General features: G+C 33.2%; 1 protein-coding gene and 1 non-coding gene across 2 annotated transcripts in view; one reads left to right on the top strand and one right to left on the bottom strand.

The window, feature by feature from the left end:
- Nucleotides 1–21,550, bottom strand: part of LOC117102269 (armadillo-like helical domain-containing protein 3) — a 23,137-nt gene extending 1,587 nt beyond the window's left edge. The window contains exons 1-23 of the mRNA XM_033242497.1: nucleotides 21,402–21,550; nucleotides 19,023–19,229; nucleotides 18,059–18,115; nucleotides 17,384–17,449; nucleotides 16,397–16,477; nucleotides 15,003–15,110; nucleotides 14,695–14,787; nucleotides 14,456–14,530; nucleotides 14,040–14,126; nucleotides 13,664–13,720; nucleotides 12,710–12,753; nucleotides 11,742–11,808; nucleotides 10,509–10,555; nucleotides 9,471–9,552; nucleotides 8,672–8,834; nucleotides 8,123–8,181; nucleotides 7,192–7,327; nucleotides 6,685–6,745; nucleotides 5,638–5,726; nucleotides 4,858–5,067; nucleotides 4,058–4,133; nucleotides 3,214–3,292; nucleotides 1,029–1,145 (exon numbers count right to left, since the gene is read on the bottom strand). Coding sequence (XP_033098388.1) covers nucleotides 1,029–1,145; nucleotides 3,214–3,292; nucleotides 4,058–4,133; nucleotides 4,858–5,067; nucleotides 5,638–5,726; nucleotides 6,685–6,745; nucleotides 7,192–7,327; nucleotides 8,123–8,181; nucleotides 8,672–8,834; nucleotides 9,471–9,552; nucleotides 10,509–10,555; nucleotides 11,742–11,808; nucleotides 12,710–12,753; nucleotides 13,664–13,720; nucleotides 14,040–14,126; nucleotides 14,456–14,530; nucleotides 14,695–14,787; nucleotides 15,003–15,110; nucleotides 16,397–16,477; nucleotides 17,384–17,449; nucleotides 18,059–18,115; nucleotides 19,023–19,121 — 1,953 coding nt within the window. The 5' untranslated portion in view covers nucleotides 19,122–19,229; nucleotides 21,402–21,550. The remainder of the gene's footprint in view (nucleotides 1–1,028; nucleotides 1,146–3,213; nucleotides 3,293–4,057; nucleotides 4,134–4,857; nucleotides 5,068–5,637; nucleotides 5,727–6,684; nucleotides 6,746–7,191; nucleotides 7,328–8,122; nucleotides 8,182–8,671; nucleotides 8,835–9,470; nucleotides 9,553–10,508; nucleotides 10,556–11,741; nucleotides 11,809–12,709; nucleotides 12,754–13,663; nucleotides 13,721–14,039; nucleotides 14,127–14,455; nucleotides 14,531–14,694; nucleotides 14,788–15,002; nucleotides 15,111–16,396; nucleotides 16,478–17,383; nucleotides 17,450–18,058; nucleotides 18,116–19,022; nucleotides 19,230–21,401) is intronic.
- LOC117102306 lies at nucleotides 11,049–11,152 on the top strand. The gene has a single exon (XR_004444390.1). It is a non-coding gene; the product is annotated as a small nucleolar RNA U13 (small nucleolar RNA).

Raw genomic sequence — 21,550 nt, 5'->3', positions numbered from 1 at the left:
TGCATATTCAGTGGGAGCAGCCCTCACTGAACAAACAGCTTTTTCATGTTAATTTATCTTTGTCATTCTAAATTCATTCCATTCTCCCCTTAGTGGCATTTAAAATACTGCACTCTGATCTTATCTTTATTTATATCTTGCTTTGTAGTACTGTCACGGTTCATTCCACATAAAAATTTTTTAGCTTGCATACATTGAATTTTTACTCCCCTATATCAATGATTGCCTGCGTGCAATAGATAATCATGAACTGACGATGGTAGTGGACTGCCGAAACATGTCTTATTGGGGCCGTTAAGGCCATAACTTATTTGATTAAATACAGGCTTTGCCTATGATGAAGATACGATCTGTTGTGTTGTTTTTGAAAATAATGTATTATTAATGATATTTATATTACAAATGTATTAAAAACAATATACTAATATGATAATTATATATTAACGGTAATATGTTAATACTGTAATGATAATGTTAATAATACTATATATTAATAATTATTTATATACAGTATAATAATAAATTATATATTATAATATTATAATGAAAACTATACTGCACTGCTTATGTGATAATTATATTAATGATCATAACGATAATTATATATTAATAGCAACACAGTATATTAATAATGATAATTATATTATATAATAAATCAAGTGTACCAAAATTGACATAGTAAAATAGAAGATTAAAAATGATTAAAATACAATATTACAATCACAATTCTACTGATAAAAAGTTAAAAAACTGCCACATGCGCATTGCTTAGTTTGGAATTCCCATTTCTTCATCGTAAATGTTACCGCTACGTACTGTTTCTTAATGACTGTTTCCTCTTGATTGTAGCAGCCTAAATGTGCGGCGCGAAAAGGCATTATTCAAAAGCACATAATTGAGATGAATATTTCATTAAAAATCACATGTAACAAACCTCATAGTGGCCTCATATTGGTTGGTTCCCATGAAAGGAAAATATAATGTATTTCAAGTTAAAACTAAATAATAGCGTGCAGGTAGAGACTCACCATTTGAGTAAAGAAAGCAATTTCTTTTGGCTTCTCGGAGTAACGTTCAAATTGGTCCAGACTGTCCTGGAGTTTCAAAGTCAAAGTTTCATAGTTCCCACGAACAACATTCAAAACCTATTAAGAATTGGAAAAATAAATATTTAATGAGAATAGTCTATACGATATAATCTACCATATATATGTATGTCATGCTGCATTTTTGGCCGTTAACAGAACTGGTCCATGGCACCTGGCTTTTGGAGAAAACCCGGGTTATAAATCCTGCTGGTTTGTTGAATAGCGATGGGTTCTTAAATTATTTATTGCCACTGAAGCCCATGAGATGAAGTGAGTGATTGTAATGAGTTTCTTGTTTACATTCCAATGGCTATAGTTGCTGGCCAGGACTCTCTTGTTAACTCCAAATGCACATTCTTAAAACCAATTAAAGTTAAGTTTATGGAGCTGTTAACAGCTCCCTCTGGACCATTTGACAGCTCACTCTCAACTATCAGACAGCTCACTATGGACCATTTCTGCTAACGGGGACTTTTGCCTCATGTATGCATGCATGTATATGAGAGAAAAATAACACTATAACGACCAGCCGTGTCACGTCTGGCACAGCGGTATGGCATTGGATTTTCAATTAAGGCTGTGGGTTCGAGTGATGCTGTTTAAGTTGCTTGCATACTTGGGCAAAACACTTCCTCTGCATTTGCCTCTCGTCACCCAAGAGTATAAATTGGTACCAGGTAGGAGGTGAAAGTTTTGGAAAGAAACTGGAAATTGGTCAATTCATGCATAATTAAGAGCACTCCCCAGTGTTGGAGGTTACATGTTGCATATGATTGATTCGGTATCCAATGTCCAGGAGAAAAGAAGCATGTCATAGCCGAAAAGAAAGGTGCTACAAACATAAAAAATAGAATATATGACATATATGTATGTATATAAAAATAATATGGTAATGGCTGTACATTTATTAAGCGCATATTACAATATGTCTCTATGCGCTTGAAATGCAAAGTCTTGGAAGTAGAAAATTAAAAACCGAGAAATATCCTAAGACTAACAAAAGCAAACAACCGAAGAAACAAAGGGAAGACAGCAGGAGGAACCAGTGTCACTGCTTTGTTCTCCAGCACTTTGAGGCCCAAATGAATAGGGCTCGCTGGAATATGATTCAAAAGAGCTCTAGTGACACTGGCATCTGACTATCCTATCCAGAAAGAAAGAGCAGAAAAGGAAAACAGATTTAAAAGAGCAAAACAGGTGGGTCTTAAGCCTCGTCTTAAACACGGAAATAGATGGAGACTCGCGAACAGTGTCAGGTAATGCGTTCCAAATATTAAAAAATAATATAGTATAACAATATAGATATCCCTCAAAATGAGGACCCCTCCAAGTAAAGACCACCTCCAATTAAAGACCATTTTTCTGTGGTTCCAAATTAATAAATGTCTTGTATCTTTATTAATCTAGAGACAAAAGCTGCAGGAGTGTGGAAAAAAAATCTCTCGGAAATTAACCCATCTCTGGGAATTCATAATTGTGCATGTTTTTACTCCGTTATCAATTTTCTCATGAAAGTAAGTGCCGATGGGTATCACTATGTGCAGCCTGATAAAATAAAATGCGTTAAGATGTTAAGAAAGCTCATTAACCAGATCAGTGACATGACGAGACTTGGAGAGCCGGCCCGGGGTCCCTAAATATTTCAAAATAATTATTTTTCAAAGAGGTAGAAAAGAAAATTATATTCAAATTTAAGTCTGGCAGGGCCATTTCCAACCATCTAGAGCAGGTGAGCAGGTACCATAAGGTAAAAAAAAAAAAATTGTGCTGGCCACGTTTTGGGAAATCCAAAAAAATTGGTAGGTCGGTAGGAAAAATAGGCTAAGCCAAGGCTATTTCAGCCTTATTTGCTCATAAAAAAAAATCTAAAATGCTGACCCTTGATTTCATAAAATTTACAGTCATTTTTCTTTTTGGCCTGATTACAAATTTTCCTGCGTAAGCACCAACCATGGTGATGCTGAGGTGCTGTAGACCCTTCTGCCTCCCCCAACCCTCGCCCCGCCACCACAGATCCCCTGGAAATAACTTCTTTCAACTTGGGACACCTGTAACAAGTACATTGTTCATAATTACAAGTGAATCTAACACACAAACATTGTCATTTTTAAAAGCGCAAGTTTACCTGTTCTTCAGTTAATGTAGTTAAGTTATTGGAGGCTGACCATGAGTCAATCTTTGGAGTAAAATGATTGATGATTGCTCTAGAAAAAAAAAATAATGTCAAACATGTACAATAGCAACCAACAATGAAATGACACCTTTCAGTATAATATAATATATTTATTTCCTCCAATAAAACAGGAGAAGGAGGAACAAGTTCCTATCACCAAATGGTTTCATCTGCCCAAAAAATTAAAACGATGATGACATAAAATTTTAGACATATAAATTCAAGTTAAAGATTCTACTCCACCTGGTGTGCATACATAGTGGGTACAAGGCCTCTACACCCAGCAGACCTGTCGAGGGTTGAACACCGCAATGATCGCTACAGGATCGCCAGTGCCGATAGTCGTGTTTGTACATGTTGTATGCTTGTTTTGAGAAAATAGCACATTAAAAAAATATAATTTGAAGAAATTCTGGAATGTGTGAGAATACATAGGCCTCGTGTGAGGGCGTAAGGTCGAAGTTAGATGCGTGAGACTCTTGCAAAATGTGTGAGACTTGACAGGTCAGACCCAATGCTACTAAACTGAGTACACACCATGCTGAGTGAATCTGAGCACTTTACGATGAGATGACAATCTGCGTAAATTTTGTTGAAAAAAATCAGCTGCAAAAGCCTTTGTCACCATGTGGTTTCTAGGAAATTGTCAGCCGATGTAATCTAGCTTTGCCCTACCTTGGCATTGATTCTGCTAAGTTTTTCTTTTTTATTTATTTTTTATCCTAATCTTAAGTAGCTCTAGTAGCAGCATTCTTAATGGAAAATTCTGTTAAGAAAAGAAGTTCAAAACATGTACCTTATATTTATTAGGCTTCCTGTGAGTTTGTTTGCTGTGTCTCTGTATTCACCATTATTGGTTGAATGTCGAAGAGCTAAAAAGACATAATATTAACAAATTAAATGGAGCTGTAGTCTGTGGCAGAGTTTATTCCCAGTGATGTGGTTCAAATGCCATAAAATTGCACAATTTTGTATTAAGATTAAAACAACTCCACTCCCTAAATTTTATTCCAGCATTACATAGGAAGTGGTAACTAGGAAGAATTATGTATCAAAAGAAACAATATTTGGGTATGCAGAAATAGGAATAAAAAGTTTTAACAGGACAAAAGATTTAAATTTTATTCCTTTATTTATTTCCGGAAATTGCATTGCTTCATCCATAAAAAATGATAACAATAATAACAATACATTTTTTATTTATTATTGACTGGTATCTTTTATTCATTCACATATAAAATCTTCAAAAATAGCAGCACAGGCTGAATTACAATTTAAATGTACAGTGAAAATTAATGGGTAGATACAAATCTATAAATGAGGAATTTATTAAATTAGCTTTATACAAATTGGATGAAAAAAAAGGTAAGTTGAAAAAGTCACCGTTTATATATTAGATACAAAAAATGACAAATTAAATTTCTAAAAGCTTAAAAATTATTATTATTATTTTTTTTTTTTTTTATCTATGGTGTAGGTTAAGAAGATAGGGTTCAAGTTCAAAAGATAAAGTGTAATTTAGTACTGTACAGATTATTGATTGACAGTTTAACATTTTAACAAAAATGACCTTCTTGTGTCTTGTACTTGACTTACCCATGGAATACAAGTGATCAAAGATTTGATGCATTCTTATGACTTCATAATACAGGTCATCGTAACTGGTTGGATTAGGCAAGAACGTGTCACCATAGGTGATGAACAGATTAAAGATGTTCACCACTTGAATAGCGACCTCAAACACATCAAATTGAGCCATCAATGTCTGTTCATTGGATAGCAAGTATTTTAGCAGGCTAATCAGAGCTAAAAAAAAAACATAAAAAAAAAAAATTGCTCAATCAAATAAATCAATCTGTACGTCCTCTGTGACATCTCTTTTTGATTAGTTAGCCGGGAAGAGTTATTCCTATTTCTTAAGCCGAAGAAACCAAGTTTTATCCTAGCTAGGGCCCGGTTTTAAATGGAGTCTGATGGTTTGGCTCCACGAATAACCTTCACATGAAAACATGCATACGGACATAGCAATGTACTTGTTATATGTTGGTACTAGCACTACACTGTGGGTGCCTGTTGCTTTCATAATCACTATGGATAGATATTGGTGTACAACAAATGCACATATTCCTCATTATTAGTCTCAACAGTGTTCTCTTTCTATTAATCTTTATTCTGAACCAAGCCTCTCTTGGCCAGCCACAAGATTCAATTTTCTATGGCTTCCAAGTAATTAAATCAGACATTCCCACAAATAAATCCTACGTTTAATTGTCCTATCTTTCATGCTGAACATTATAATACTAACTATAAGTATCATATTTATAATTTAATACTATAATTAATTTTTCTTAAATCAAATTAGGAAGACATGCATACCTGTCCACAGATCTTTCCAGCAGTAATGCAGACGTACTCTGCATTTTTTCTGATAGCACATAATTCGATGAATGATACCAAGACATTTTCTGAAAAATTACATATTTTCTTTAATAATAAATACAACTGTTTTTTTTATGTCCACTGATGGGGAGTGAAAAGATTAAGTGAAGGTGCTCAATTACTAAGCAAGGGGTATTTATTTTCCCAGCAAATTTCCAATGGAGGGGAGAATACAAAGATATGCCACTGTATAGACATTTTCATGGGATTTATTTTGAAACAGTGCCGCCAACATCTTGCAACTCACTGGGAGACTTCCAGTGGCCTAGCCTGAGCAGCCGGCTAGTTACAAATACAGCACCGCGCAGCGGATATCGCTGCTAGATCTTTGCTATAGCAGCAGTAGACAGCAGATATGATCTTGCTAATTACTGTACTTACTGTATATGTAAACATTGGAAATAGCTTTTTAAGACTTTAACTTGTCTTTAATTTCGTGTTTTAAAATATTTGTACTTGTAAGTAATTTGTTTTGTTTCGTTGATTTAATCCATGATAGTGAGTATGCAGAGCAAAATGCTAGGCCTCCGAAAGTCCTTCAGTGGTAGTTGCCAGGTTATCGGAAATTTTCATTTCAAATTTCGCAAAAATGGTGTATACTTATAGTTCATGTCCCTGGGTGTAATGCAATACCATACATACTGTATGTGGTGTTAACTGAAAAAATTCTCTATGAAAAGTCCAATTAAAGCAATGAATTGCTTATTTAAAAATACAATAAAAAATATAATATTAATAACTAATACTTCTTATATATAATATTTATAATAAATATATCAAATAAGTTAATTTGATTACCAGTCAACTTCACTTTTTATAGAAAAAGTATTATTTATGCACTTTTTATTTGTTAAGGAATTTCTTGTACTAATTTTTAATCAATAAAAATAATCTTTCCAATATTTAATTTTATTGCTAATTTTTTTTTACTCCACACACAGAAAGCAATCTTTTAAGTGTGCACCCACAATGATTTATACTCACACATACAACTCGTCTGGAAAGTTCTTCATCATATGACTCATTACAAACTCCACCATTAAATCTGAAAAAAAAAAAAAATGAAATATTCAATGTTAAGTAAAGTAATAAAAATAACCTTTTATGTTAAACCCAAAATGAGTGATGCTGTAGCTTGGTGGTGTAGATTAATTCACTCCGTAAACCGTGGGTCGCGATACACCAGTGGGTCGCCAGAGTTAAATTTGCTATTCTAATGCCACCATGCAGTTTACAGAATAGACGTTTTACCATTGTAGGGTATACTCCTAATATTTTCCTGCCAATTTAACACACCATTTTGATCATTTTGAATTTCAAAAAAAGTATGTTTGTACATGTATACTTGTTGTGGTACACTGATGGAACCTAAAAAAAAAAGTCTGGCATTCAACATGTTAGTGTCTGCTTAAAATGATGTCCAAATCCAATAAAAAAAAAATCGTTTTTATCATTAAAACATAGTTAATGATGAATGATGAAGTAACTTACCAAGAAGAGCACACGCCAATGGCCGTGACGGCATATCCCTTTCTGCTAAAGGTTTCCGATGTCTCATACGCACTTTATGAAGGTGCACTTTAAAAGTCAAGTTAGCATCATGCAGGAATGAATTTGCATACTGGTCCTTAAAAAATTAAACACAGAACATTTACCTTCCATTGAAAGTATTATGAATTTTCGTTATTATTATCATTGTTATTATCATCATTGTCAATAACATTGTCACTATTTTTATTTTGTTGATTTTTTCTTTGTTGTGAAGGATATATTGAAAACGTTTAGACTCACCCAACGTCACTATTTTTTTTCAGTATTATTGTCATCAAAATTATCATTATCACCACTATTATCAAAATTAATATTATTGTTCTTATATAATATCTTTAATAATTTATCACCATCATCATCATTTATTATGATCGCTATTTTTATAATCATCTTCATTTATTATTATTTTTGTTCAGTATTATCGTCATCAAGATTAACATTATCACCACTATTATCAAAATTAATATTACTGTTCTTATATAATATCTTTGATAGTTTATCACTATCGTCATCATCATCATCATTTATTATGATTGCTATTTTCATAATCATCTTCATATATTATTATTTTTGTTCAGTATTATCGTCATCAAGATTAAAATTATCACCACTATTATCAAAATTAATATTACTGTTCTTATATAATATCTTTTAATAGTTTATCACTATCGTCATCATCATCATCATTTATTATGATCGTTACCTTCATAATCATCTTCATTTATTAATATCACCACCATCATCACTGGTTGTATTATCATTATTACTACATAAAATTATCAATATCACATTATCATTATCAATTATCATCAAAATTATTTAATAATAACTGAATACCAAAATTGTAAGACAAGATTACAAGTCAACTAACCTCTGCAATACAATTTAGGATGGTGAGACATAGTCGAGCATGGTTTAATCGTTCATTATCTGCAAGGATCAAGCACATGGGAGATAATTAAGTGTTCAAAATTAATATTGTGAATTCGTTAGTCAGACACAATTTGCATTTGTTAATGTGACAATAACAAACAGGACACAAAGTGAAAGACAGTGTATAAATGTAACAATGTTCTACCGGTAACACTGATCCTGGTGCAGGCCTGTAAAAAGCATTCCTTAAAGGGGGAGGGAGTATTAAGTACACTGGTGACATCCAGGGGAAAAGCCATTGCAGGGTCAGGAGGGGAGGGGTGGAGTGGAGCGTTGGATCTAAAGCACTTTAACATTTAACTGGTGAAGTTAATTATCATTTTAATGGAATAGCAGGTTTGGTTTCAATGAGCCACGGAAATCTTTCATTAATAAGGTGCTGATAGGTGTGGTAGGTAACAAAAGAAACTATATTTTGAAACAAATCTATGGTGATCCATGTAAATGTTTACTAAGGTAAAAGATTAAATATATAGAATTTAGATACCTTTTGTGTCTTGCATAATGATAGAACAATAACTAAAGAATGTAGCTAGAATATTGGTTGGAGTTTCATTGATTTGTGCTGTGTCGATTGGGTGGAGACCAGGAACGGCAGGTGAAGAGGCTGATGTCGGCTTTTCTGATCGGGAATCCAATTCAGCATGATTCTAAAAACACAAAAAGATAAAAAATAATTAAACCAAAAAAAAAAAAAAAAATTAAATGTGCTTTAAAAAAACATGAATATTTAATGAATTGTCTTGTAAAGTGGAAACTACTGGAGACAAGCATACCAGCTTATGTGAAGTATCTGTACTGCCCCACCATGACAAAAGGAAGCAATGATGTTTGCACTGCTCTGAGTAATTAAGGAATATGGAGCATGTTGATTTTGTCCCCTGCTTCCTTTTCTGGTGGTTTTTGCTGTATTTTTAGTCTCTTACTTCCTTTTTGTGTTGCTGATTACTTGTTAATGAGTGGGATTTGAACATACTCAAATATATCAATATGTTTCAAATTATTAGTTCTTTGATAGTGACTTGAAAAAAACTCGTTTTTGAAAAATTGTCAGTTACTTCCTTTTGTCATGGTGGGGCAGTGTATACATGTGGCCACATACACAGAATGAGGCTCTACCTATATATGGCTCATGTAATATAACTGTTTTAAATGGTTCTATTAATTTGCATGTTTTCATACTTTTAACTTTCTTGAATAGGGGTGACATGAGCGCTTTATAATTCTCCTGTATCATTTTTAAGAAAAATTTATATTTAAGGAAATAAGGAATATTGAAAACTTACATGTGATAAAACTGTGATGAAATTCCTATTGAGGTGTACGGCTTCATAGAGAGTTAATAATATAGAAAGATTGGTATCCTTGCTGTAAAATAAAAGGGAAAATTATATGAAATGGGAATATTGGTACTGAGCATGACAGGCACTGCTATGTGGCTACAGCAAGTCTCCATGGTCCTGATCTAAATTTTTAACAAGGACCACATATACATTTCCATATTAATAATAGCCAGGAGTTTAGGTGGGGTGCTAATTGCCAGCTACAGTATGATGGAATACTCCCCAGGCCGAACTGAGTATGCACTTAAACAAGTCTGGTTACAGGGCTTAGAAAGTGGAGTTGCTTTTTATTGGTTAGAAAAATCTTGGTGTCAAAGGATTTGAACACAGACTCTGTGATAGGAAGGCAAATACTATATTGCATTAAAGAGTTATTTTTCAAGATTTTTCAAGATAGGATTTAATTAGCTGCTGATTACTAGCTGCAGTACCACGGAATACTATAAACGCCTGTTGAAAGACTCACAAAGTGGAGTTGTTTAGTTAATCATTAGATTAAGGACAGGATGACAAAAGACCCTGGGACTGGAAGGCAAACACGTTCCTCACCACACCAAATTTCCATTTTGATCAGCAATATTGGATGGATCATTTATTTTAAGGTCAATTTAACAAAAATGTAAAGTGCATAGAGGCATCTGGATAAGTTCTTTAAAATTAAACAATATAAGTTGTAAAGACTGCAATAAACAAAAGATGGTAGGAGTAAATTAAGATGTGTTTTATTTGAAATATACACAGCGAAAAACAGAATGATAAATTGAAGATCAGCAACACTGGATGGGTCATCCTCCAACAAAAATGTAAAGTGCATAGAGGCATCTGGATAAGTTCTATATAAAACTAACATCATTAAATTAAACAACATTAGTTGTAAAGATTGCAATAAATTAATAAAAGATGGTAGGAGTAAATTAAGATGTGTTTTAAAAAACAGAATGATAAATTAAAGAATAATTTGAAGGTTGAAACAGTCCATACCCAATGGCTTGAAGTCCATCTGAATCAGCAACAAACATACTTCCAACCTATTTAAAAACAATTATTATATAAATATTTATGATAATATTCTATGTTAGAAAAAACACTTAAATTTGGCAACATCTTTGTGAATACAGTACATCAAAAAAGCATTGCACATGAAAATATTAAACGTATAGTGCACAATAATATTGTATTTCATATTGATACCTCTATTATATGTATGTGTATTATTATTATTATTATCATTATCATTATACCATGATTATACAAAGTGTCAGAAAATCTGACAATAGAGGGCGCAATTTTCAAAACTGATGAATATTCATAATCCCAGTTGAAATCATTTTCTATCATTTTAAAATTCTTGTGTAATTTGTGGAAGCTCAAATTAAGATCATTAAGCACAAAATAAAAACAATAAAATCAATTGTTAGCTTTTATATCTTAACTATTGTTATAACAAAATACAAATATTTAGACACCATGATATAACATAAAATAGTGTTTATAAATTTGATGGAGCTCAAGCACAAGTTGATCCTTCCATAATCATGGAATAATGATGAAAGGTATTTCATGCACCATGCATGAGAGGGGCTGACCTCCCTACTTGTTACGTGAAGCACCTCACCTATCTGAATCCGGAAGGATCATTTTTTTTATTCAATAAAAATGTTTACATAATGCAATTTTTAAGTGACAAGAATTGTTGTAAAAAAAAAAAAAGAATTACAATATCCCTGTGGTGGAAAAGAGTGTTGCTGGTACCGGGTTACCGGGTAGCACAGACACGAAGGGACCCCTAGGGGTGAAGAAAGTCATTGATTGAGTTCCTAGTCCACATATCAAGTGCCCTGAGCATCTTATGTTAGATGGATATGTGCGCTATATAAAACTACACTATTATTAATATACCTATAACAATAATTACTTTAATTAATTAAGTGTTTGTTTAAATACTGGATTGATACTTATTGGTCTACAGAAAAGGTGATTAAATTTTGGGGTAAAAATATTAAAGGTCAAAGTGACATAAAATCCAAAGAACAATAAATAGACCATAAACTTTAAAGAAGTGTTAGATACTGCCAATGACATTTTGGGGTAATAAGGTCATCAAAAAACACAAACAATGTTGGCGGAGGTATGCACTCTGTTGAGCGTCTGCTCTAGTTACATTATTATTATTAATAGAAAAGTAATAGTTACTGTATTATACACTGAACCTACCATATTAGTAATAGCTGAGAACCATCCCCCTCCAGATATAGCATCTTCACCCCTTGCCCCAAACTGCCTGTTAATAGAAGCATACTCTCCATTAATTATCACATTTTAATAGCATCATAAAAATAAAGGCAAAAGTCAGAAAACCCCTATTCAATAGTTGAGTTCGTATACAGTATAAAGTTATACTGTATTTTTTTGCCAAAGGATACTAGGTGCTTTTCAGTGTTATTATTACCACTGACTGGCCATAAATGAGAACAATTGTAGTCTCAAGGGCCAACATTATGCCAAACAGCAAACTTAGCCACTTTGCAACATGTGACAATCACAAGACAAACATATACACAAGATGCTCTACCTAGAGTAAGCCGCTAATATTTATTAATCTTATACCCTATTCACACTAGCATTGCAATCGGTTGTAACTCAACTGCGACACCCAACCACACCCAATCGCAATTCACAATCGTGCGTGAAAGCTCACCAATCACAGTCGATAAGTAATCAATATCACATTTGTTAGCCATTGCAATTGGGTGATACAATCTATATTACTTCAAATTGCCACGGAACCCGATCGCAACGAATCACAACAAATTCCACAGGCACTAATTGGCTGAGGTCAGTCAACTTAGATCTAGCCACCAGAGGCCTAGAACCGCTTGACATCCTGTTTCAATATAAAGTTTTTTGTGTCTGGTTTGGTCTGAATGTGCTTGTTGATTGCGATTGGGAGTCGGTTTTGGATCACAACCGATAACATCGCAACTGACTGCATCTGGTGCCTTCCCAGGTATTGAACAAGGAACCTGGGAGTAAAAAGCAAGGATTTTAAACACCAAGCTACTAAACTCTAGTCAATATCAAGATGTCATAAGTGAAAGGATTATATAATAGTGGGTAAAAATTTGTGAAGATGGATTTAAAATAGAGTTCAGATATTATAAATTCTTGGGCCAGATACTGACCTGTTGAATTCTGCTAATGCTGATGAGATCACACAGCCTAGACCCTGCAAGCGAAAAGTAAAAAAAAAAAATAATCCGACACTTGTTTTTCATCAGTTTATGTTCATTATACTTTATATGTCAGAAATATATTTGTTTTTATTTTTGCTTTTTTTGTTTTCTCTATATAAATTAATTATTGTCTTGTTTTTGTAAGATTACACCATCAAGGTGTGCCGATGATATACAAGCCTTATCCAATCAATTGACTGATTGGCTTCTTGATGCATTCGCAATAGTACTGATGATGCTAAAAATAAATTGTAGAAACATTATTTTAAAAGGTTTGCATCTGGGTTCAGATACAAAATAGAGGAAAGAAAACAGTAAGTCTCTTTTGGCTATTTTCTAGTCATTCTATATATACCCATATTTGCCTGCATCAGCTAATATTCCGGCAAGCAGCACCACATTTGCTCGTCTGTTATGATTGAATTGGTAGCATAAAAGGCTTATTTCATTAAATATACTTCATTTAATTAATGTTAATTAACCTATTTAACTATAAGTATTAACATTATTGTAACTTAACGTTAAAGTATACATATTATAATTTTGTTAATGTTTTACTAACATTTGTTATACACTGAATGCAATTTCTTATTGTTTTAACATTCTCTTTAATTTGTGAGAAATACTACTGTACTATGGTCTGAACAGAATATTGATATGATTTCTTTACTTAAAGTTTACAGGATTTTAATGTTTGCAGTACCCTCATATTGTTGTGTAGCAAAATAAAAAGTAGAATTTGAAATTAGCAAAAAACATTTACGAGTTGATTCATGACTCAGATATTACCTTTGGCCTGTGAGCTCAACTCAAAAAATGTGTTGCCCCTTTAAACAAATTAATTAAGAACCTGGGATGCATATGGCCTGATTATTCTTGATAGTAAGAATTATTATTACTCACCGTTAATGCAAGCTCATTGTCTAGTATTGACAACTTCAAGATATATGGATTAGCAGACTGAAAGAAAAATAATAATTTTGATAAAAAATTGTATATGACATTAGTAATAAACATTTAATAATAAAAAACAAAGTTAATTATAATATTAACTGATTAATAATATAATACATGTTTGATATATGATAATTATAATACTGTAAAAATACAACCATAAAATTACAATAATAATAACAAATGCAACTTAACAAAATCTGTATAATATTCAATGACTGAGGCAGCATTGACGACGATAACAACCACAACAATGGTAAAAATAAGATTAAGTATAAAACATAGTTACAACAATATTTATGATAGTAATAAATATATATCTTACCTCATGTTTTCTGTAGTTGACTAGAATGGTAAGCAAGAGTACAGAGTCAAAACCATGATGCTGTCTGGATGCTGGATCAGCAAGGATCTAGAGAACATATAGATATAAACATTATTTTTGTGTGCTAATTTTAAAATACTTCATTCATAGTATTTACTATACTAAGTGCTTATTATTGTATGATAGTTTAATCTTAAGCTTACAAACATGTGATGGTAATGGTCTTGTATTTCTATAGTCCTACCACATTATCCAAACTATAATAAACAAATAACAATACACAACCACTAATACACCCCAACCCCATCCTCATTAAACGGAAGTGATATTGAAGTTGACCACACAAGAAGGTAAAAAACAAAGGCAAGAACAGAGCGACAAACATAGAGCAAACATAAATTTTTTCTACTACTTACTTTTAATATTGATTCAAACACACTATTGATCATTAAATACTCCAGAATTGTATTCTGACTGACATTGTCTGTGACCTGTTGGAAAATGAGAAAAAAAATAGTTAAAACATAAATTAGGTAACAAGAATTGGTACAGTAAAAAGAAGAACAGGGTATCAGTTTTAATGCATCCACTTCCCTGCATTCTGCATCAATGGGACTCATTTATATATTAGGGAAGATAACATAAGATTACATACCGTGACCAGAACCAATAAAAGTCGAAGAGTAAGGTTCTTCAAGCTTACAGAGTATTCACCTGTAAGGAAGCCATTCAGATGCATTATCAGAGCCTGAAAGGAAACATGTTGATTAGGTGAAAACATATTGAAATCTTGCAGTCTGAGGATTTAAAAAGGGTTAGATTGAGGGGCATGCAGTAGAAGAGTTGTTTTGAGACATTTTGACACACTTACGGCTACAAGAAGCAGTCAATACCCTCTCTTAATATTTGTATTCACTCTACATGTATTTATACTTCTTGCCCCTTCTCTCCTTATTCACTCACCTGCATTTGTGTTTCTGCCGAATCAAAGCCTATCAAAATATTGATGATATCAAAACTGTGATCTCCTAAACGCTTCTTGTGCACCCCACGTACAAGAGCACATAGTGTCTGCAACATGAAAATTTAAGAAAACAAAATTACAGAAGACAAATTATAGATACTGTTTTTATGTCAAACTAAATATGCAGCAGTCACATCATGTGCTCCCTCTAGTTGCATGTAAACACTAATGTTTCTGACTGATGATGTTTAGGCGACACTCTTTTTTATACCTTGTTTCGCAAACTTATTTTTTTAAAGATCGATAGAGGAGGATGGAAAAAAAAATTGTTTTCTTATTTAGCAAATAGATTTGCCAAATCTCCAGACAGAGGAGAAAATAAAAAAATAATTTTATTTCGTGAATGTAAACAGTGTAGTAATGGGATGATTAATACTATTTATATACTATTTTTATTATGATGTTATTGTTGTTATTATTGTTATTATGCTTTTCTACAATGTTTTTGCATCTTGTTTACAGTGTACGCTATGGTAGTTGACACATGTACAGGGACGATTTCCCTTTGTTAACTACCATCTCGTGTGAGGAAAATAAAATTAATGAATTATGAAAATTATGAATTAAACGCTTTCAATTTATATAATTAGGAAGAAATAAACATTTCTTATTTTTTGGAGATTTCAAGAAATCGGCAGGTGTAATAAAAATAAAGGAAAACTATTTTTTCTGAATTTTCCAATTTTTCATGGCGGTGGGTGCGCTAATTGGCCAAAAATGGTGTGTTTCCTGACATACTGTGGAGGTCCCTGGAAGCTTTGGAATTTTAGCCATTATAATCTCTTATCTAATTGTTTTTACACTTGTGATTTTTTGGCAGCTACTGGGGTGAGGGAGGTGAATATAACCCCATTTGCCACCCTTGGATACTGTAAAACCTCGAATTGAAGCCATGGGTTTCTTTTTTTTTTTTTTTTTTTGCAAACTTTGGATGGGCTTCTTTTCGAGGCTACATTTGCAAAGTAAAGTGGGGCTTCTTTTCAAAAATGAATGCTGTAAATTTTGGGATTTAGTATTATACAAAACATAAACACATTAACATCAATATGTATCATGGAGTGACAGCATTAAACCACCTAAACTACTGTATACACCAAGCGTGTTTTTAATTTATTTTGTTTCTTTGAAATTCATGTACAGTGTATGTACTGTACTATCTCAAAAAGGAAGCCTATGCTATCTTAAAAAGAAGACCATGGGCTTCTTTTCGAGGCTAATTTTGCAAACTAAAGAAGGGGCTTCAATTCGGGATGGGCTTCTTCTCGAGATTAAGCCCACTGGGCTTCAATTCGAAGTTTTACAGTATGCCATTGAACTACTAGATATAACCAACCTGTAATGCATTGACTATTCGTAACAGATAATCTTCCTTCAGTGCCTCAACACAGTGGTAGAAAAGGTTATTAATGTTTTCCTTAAACAAAAGCAAACAATGAGAGTTAATATTTACATAAACTATTAGATAGAAGTGATGTTTTGCCCTACCTGATGTATTATCATAGAGTACCACAGTCGTGTCGTCACGACGCCAGGTGGCGCACTCTGTTGTCAACAGATAGGTTACCGTTCATTACGCCTGAATGACTGCATAGTCTTTCGGGAATAGGCATTTAATACTAAAAACACAAAAGCTCGCATTATATTAGTTATTGAACACACATTTAATCATCAATTAAAATTTACAAAGAAAAAGTAAGATACAACATCTTAATAATTATGTTAGAAATTGGGATCAGTGGTTTGTTAGTGGCGCAAATGGCGTCGGGTTGAACGCATTTTGCAACGATAGCAACTGAGTAGTATAGTATCACGTGGTATTGTGATGTAACACTGTAGTACTCTATAAACACACAAACTAGTTTATGCATTTCACCAATTATGCTTAACTTAAAAATTATGAAAACAAGCAGTTCAAATGACTGATTGATTGACTGATATTTTTTGGGGTAAAACACATCAAGGTTAACCCTGGAAGTCTGAAGACCTACTTCCAGTGATGGTGTCCTTTTGGAGGTGAATAAGGCAGTACATCAGGTGACGATCCGCTGCTTTTATTCTTTAGAGTGTACATTCCTAATTAACATGCACATGGGCCATATTACAGACAGGACCAACAGCAACATTTCTTCCCAAAAGATAATGTGCTATTGTAACTAGCATTTCAGCCCTCAAACACATGGAAAGCAACAATGGCACTGAAACAGCTAACAAAAGTCTGAGAAGATCCACATGGTTTAATACACAAAGAGTGGCTACCCCTGATTTAGCCAACTGAGCTATGGTGTTTTCACTAGCCAAGCTTTTATCTTATCTATCCTACCTTCAATGCAACCACTTGCTCAGGCTTCATTTTTCCGAACTCAGATTCTATATATTGCACATTAGCCTGCAATACAATGAGAATATTAATAAAAAGAAACCAAACATATAAATCATATAGAGAGTATAAAAATGTGTAACAAGTTCTATGGTTTTGTAACTTGCATTCTGTGGAATTATATTTAATTTTAAAAAATGCAATAGCAAACATTTGCAGTGTTCTTTCTGCCTGTTTTCATTTGTACTGCATTTTTTAATGTTTATAATCTTTGACTATACTTTCAAATTGGCTGAAAATCAATTTAGAAATTTTCAGTGTAAAAAAGTGTATAAATCAGCAAAAAACATACTTATTTTGATTTGTGTAGTCACTCACTCACTCATGTGGACACATCCCGAGAAAGAGTTTACAATGCTTCATAAGGAATCCTTATCGGCCATCAGATTTGTTAGGTCATTAGATTATTGGAACTTAAGTTTTTTCTTAGAGAAATTCAACATTTTAATTAAATTTGTGAATATATTAAGATAGACATATATACCGTTAAACAAGTTTAGTTTTAATTAAAAATAATTGATCAGAAAAACTATTTTGGCATGAATTTTATAAGAACACCAAGATATCAGTTGCAAATTTTGAATGCAATCTATTATACAGTAACTATTGTTACTATACCTTTAATAAAAACATCTCATCCCAGAAATTTGGAACTCCTTTAGAAGGATCTTGACCCTAAAATATAAAAAAAAAAATCATTAAAATTATGTACTTTTTTTTGTCTGATAAATCATATGCTGACACTACAGGGGGCTTGACCTGTCTAATGAGGAATTAAGCCCACCCCTGCAACAACTAAAACACATAATTTACCGTCAAAATGTGTTATTGCATTGATCAAGATTTGGAACACTCTACCCATTACAGTAATATAAAAGTGGATAATCTTTGATTACTTTTAAAAAACATGTTAAGGCCTTTTTATTTTCTAAAGCTTCAATTGTTAATTCTTATTGGTGGTTATTTTTTTCTGTGTTCGTGAAAGAACTGCATTTTATCCATTTTAATGTGGATTTTCTAAGTTTTATGTGAGAGGACTCTCAGCCTTGCTGAGTTGGACTTCCTAGTTAAATATTAATAAAGAAAGAAAAAATAATGACTTATTGATCCTAACAAGGTTAGAGAAAATGTAATTCCACTGGTGCAGAACATTATAAAATAACAATAATAATAATAATAATAATAATAATAATAATAATACTAATAATAATAATAATAATAATAATAATAATAATAATAATAATAATTAATAGAATGTGTTGAGAATGATATTGCTTCCATTAAATTTCATTTATGGGAGTGTTTATTTGTGGAAAAATTTAATGCCTTGAGGGAGGTGTTTATTCCAAGTGCGGCTCTAGAGGGGGCGTATATTTGAGAGGGAAGTTTATTCAAAGCTGGATGTTTATTCAAATAAATATGGTATTCAAATTTTGAATAATGTTCATGTGTGAATGACTGCAGGTTATTACACTAATGCTTGACAGCTTAATATGCTAAAACCCAACTAGAAAATTTAAGAGGTTAGAGCTTGGCATGATGTTGCCAAGGCTACAAAAGATGTTGGATGCACATACTGTACCTGAAAAAATGCATCATATATCTGAACGATCTTTTCCTTGAGAGCACCCTTGGATCCTGAGCTGGTTCGCAGCACTCCATCTTTGTAGGTTTCAGGCATCTTGTTGTGGGTTGTTGAATAAGATGTGATTGAAGACAAATTCGGCCACGACAACTATTTCGTAGAACTAATCACCATTAAGTGTTTACCACCTTGTCTATTGTGTGCCTATGTAGCATTTGGGGGGAAATGTTTTAATTGACAAGATCCTTGTTTCAGAATTTAATTAAACGCCGTGGCTAGCGATACAGTACCATATCTCTACTTCAATTTGCTAAAGGTACGGTAAATGAAGAGCCAGAATGTGTGTGACATCCTCTTTCAAGACTGGCATTGCAGATCACCCACGATAAGCGGTGAAATGCGAACGATGTACTGGACTCCTTATAGTACTGTCATCAATAAACAGGCGTATGGTTCCACTCAGTAAGATCATGTCATTTATCTATATATAGCCATTTTCAAACAAGGACTGAATCCTATACCAAACTCTGCATATGCTACTAGGCCTTGCTTAAATTCTTCGCTTGGTGAAGAACCTAAGCTTATTAAAGGTATCTTAAGATTCTAATAAATAAAAAAAAAATTATATGCCGAGTAATACGGATAATAATAATAATAATAATAATGGTAGCAATAATAAAAACATAATATTGCTTATTATATTGTATTTTTATGGCTACCTTGTTTTTGGTGTTTTGAGTCTTGAATAAACACATTAATAAATACACAAATCAATTGTGACAATATAAATAAATGATGATACTATTAAAAATATGCCTATTAGATACATTATATAAAGGCAGTTAATAGAAATTATTATAATAATTATGTAACAATTTGCTATACAGTATGCCTGGGTCTACTAACATATTCAATTTTTAGTTTGGTATAAACGAATTAACAGGTCATCTGGGCTATGATTTTATTATTCCCTATCATTTAGGTAATTCCGTATCATTTGGGTAATTCTGTATCACTTGGGTAATTCCCCATCATTTGGGTAATTCGTCGGACCGAGCAAGGCCTAGGCTTGGATACTTTGTTTGGCGTTGGCCCTGCTATAGTGAAAAATCGATCTGGTGGCATATATCAGTCATAAACAAATTCGTCCACATGTGGTAAAGTTCTCAACCCCCAAAACTCATCCCAAGATTTAGTCCAAGAAGTCTAGGTTACATTCAGGCCCGTATCCAGGGGGGTTTTATGGTTCGGGAGAACCCCCTTTTCTAGAAAACCCCCTTCTTTTCTGGCGAAACCCCCTCTTTAAATTTCCCAAATAAGTCCTCCAACCCAACTAATGCACTGAAGACCCACCCAGACACGGACATTTTCAAACATATCTGCATTTATAGCATTATTTAGACCCATAAATCACAAAAATCCTCTTGCTTTGGGGGTTTCGCCGACCCCACCGGGGCCTTGACTGTGGTCCTCACGCCCAGAAAACCCCCCCTTGGAAGAACCTGGCTACGGGGCTGATATTTATATTCGAAATTACCACGCTTTACAATCTGACCAACATATTCATGCATAACCATACCTCCTTGATTTACCCAACTTTCCGTAGACTTCGTCACTGTTATGGTAATTCTCCCAATCGTAAACATCATTCGTTCAGCCAGAATTCAGATCGAGAGAATTAGTTTCCACAATCGTGATTATAGTGTCAAATTTGTTGAATATACTTTTGATGCAGGCCCATTTAAACAGTACTAGGCCTAGTACTTCTATAAGAATCCTCTTTTTTTAGTGCATAGGTAATGGTGATGTAATGCCAATGACCGTACCTTTAGCAAATTGAAGTAGAAATATGATGATACTGTATCTCTAGCCATGGCGTTAATCATAATGACACTAAACTATGTTGGTTTACAAACTAAATTTATTATAAGATTTAAAGTATGAAATTACATATGAGAGGAAATTTCCAATTACAAGCTAATTGTGAAATTAATTATATGGCTAGCCTAGATGCCAATAACTTCCCTCTTCAAATCATGTCCTAAAACACCTGTATTTCTGTCTTTAGGCCAATTATAATTAATTATATAAGTAATAAATAAACTAAAAACTGAAATTATAGGCCTAAGAGAACACCTTTTACCAAAAAGCAAGCACATATTATTTTGGCAGTTGAACTTACTAGACTGCCACTTAAGCCTAGACTAGCAATAAAACAAACGTAGGCAAACGCCTTGGCCTCCTCTTGCAATGCAGACCGGTCGGCTTATAGGTAGGCCTAGGCCTAGTTATACTAGGCTACTAAGGCTAGGCAAACTAAGGATCCCTAGGCCTATCCCATCTGAAATTATAATGCAGTGACTTAGGTCTACGTACATTTCATAAGTGGGATATCTGTCCAACAACAATGTTACTGTTAATAATTCAGTTCGATGATAGAAAAGCGATTACCGCAACTCCCATCATTATTACTCGTCATCAAGTTTTGACACGCACGAGTGACTCCACTCTCACACGAGCGTGTT

Source organism: Anneissia japonica, unplaced genomic scaffold (assembly GCF_011630105.1).
Source record: "Anneissia japonica isolate Jap-2015-1 unplaced genomic scaffold, ASM1163010v1 scaffold165_len1371125_cov188, whole genome shotgun sequence".
Taxonomy (NCBI): domain Eukaryota; kingdom Metazoa; phylum Echinodermata; class Crinoidea; order Comatulida; family Comatulidae; genus Anneissia; species Anneissia japonica.
This window is presented reverse-complemented; position numbering and strand designations above follow the sequence as displayed.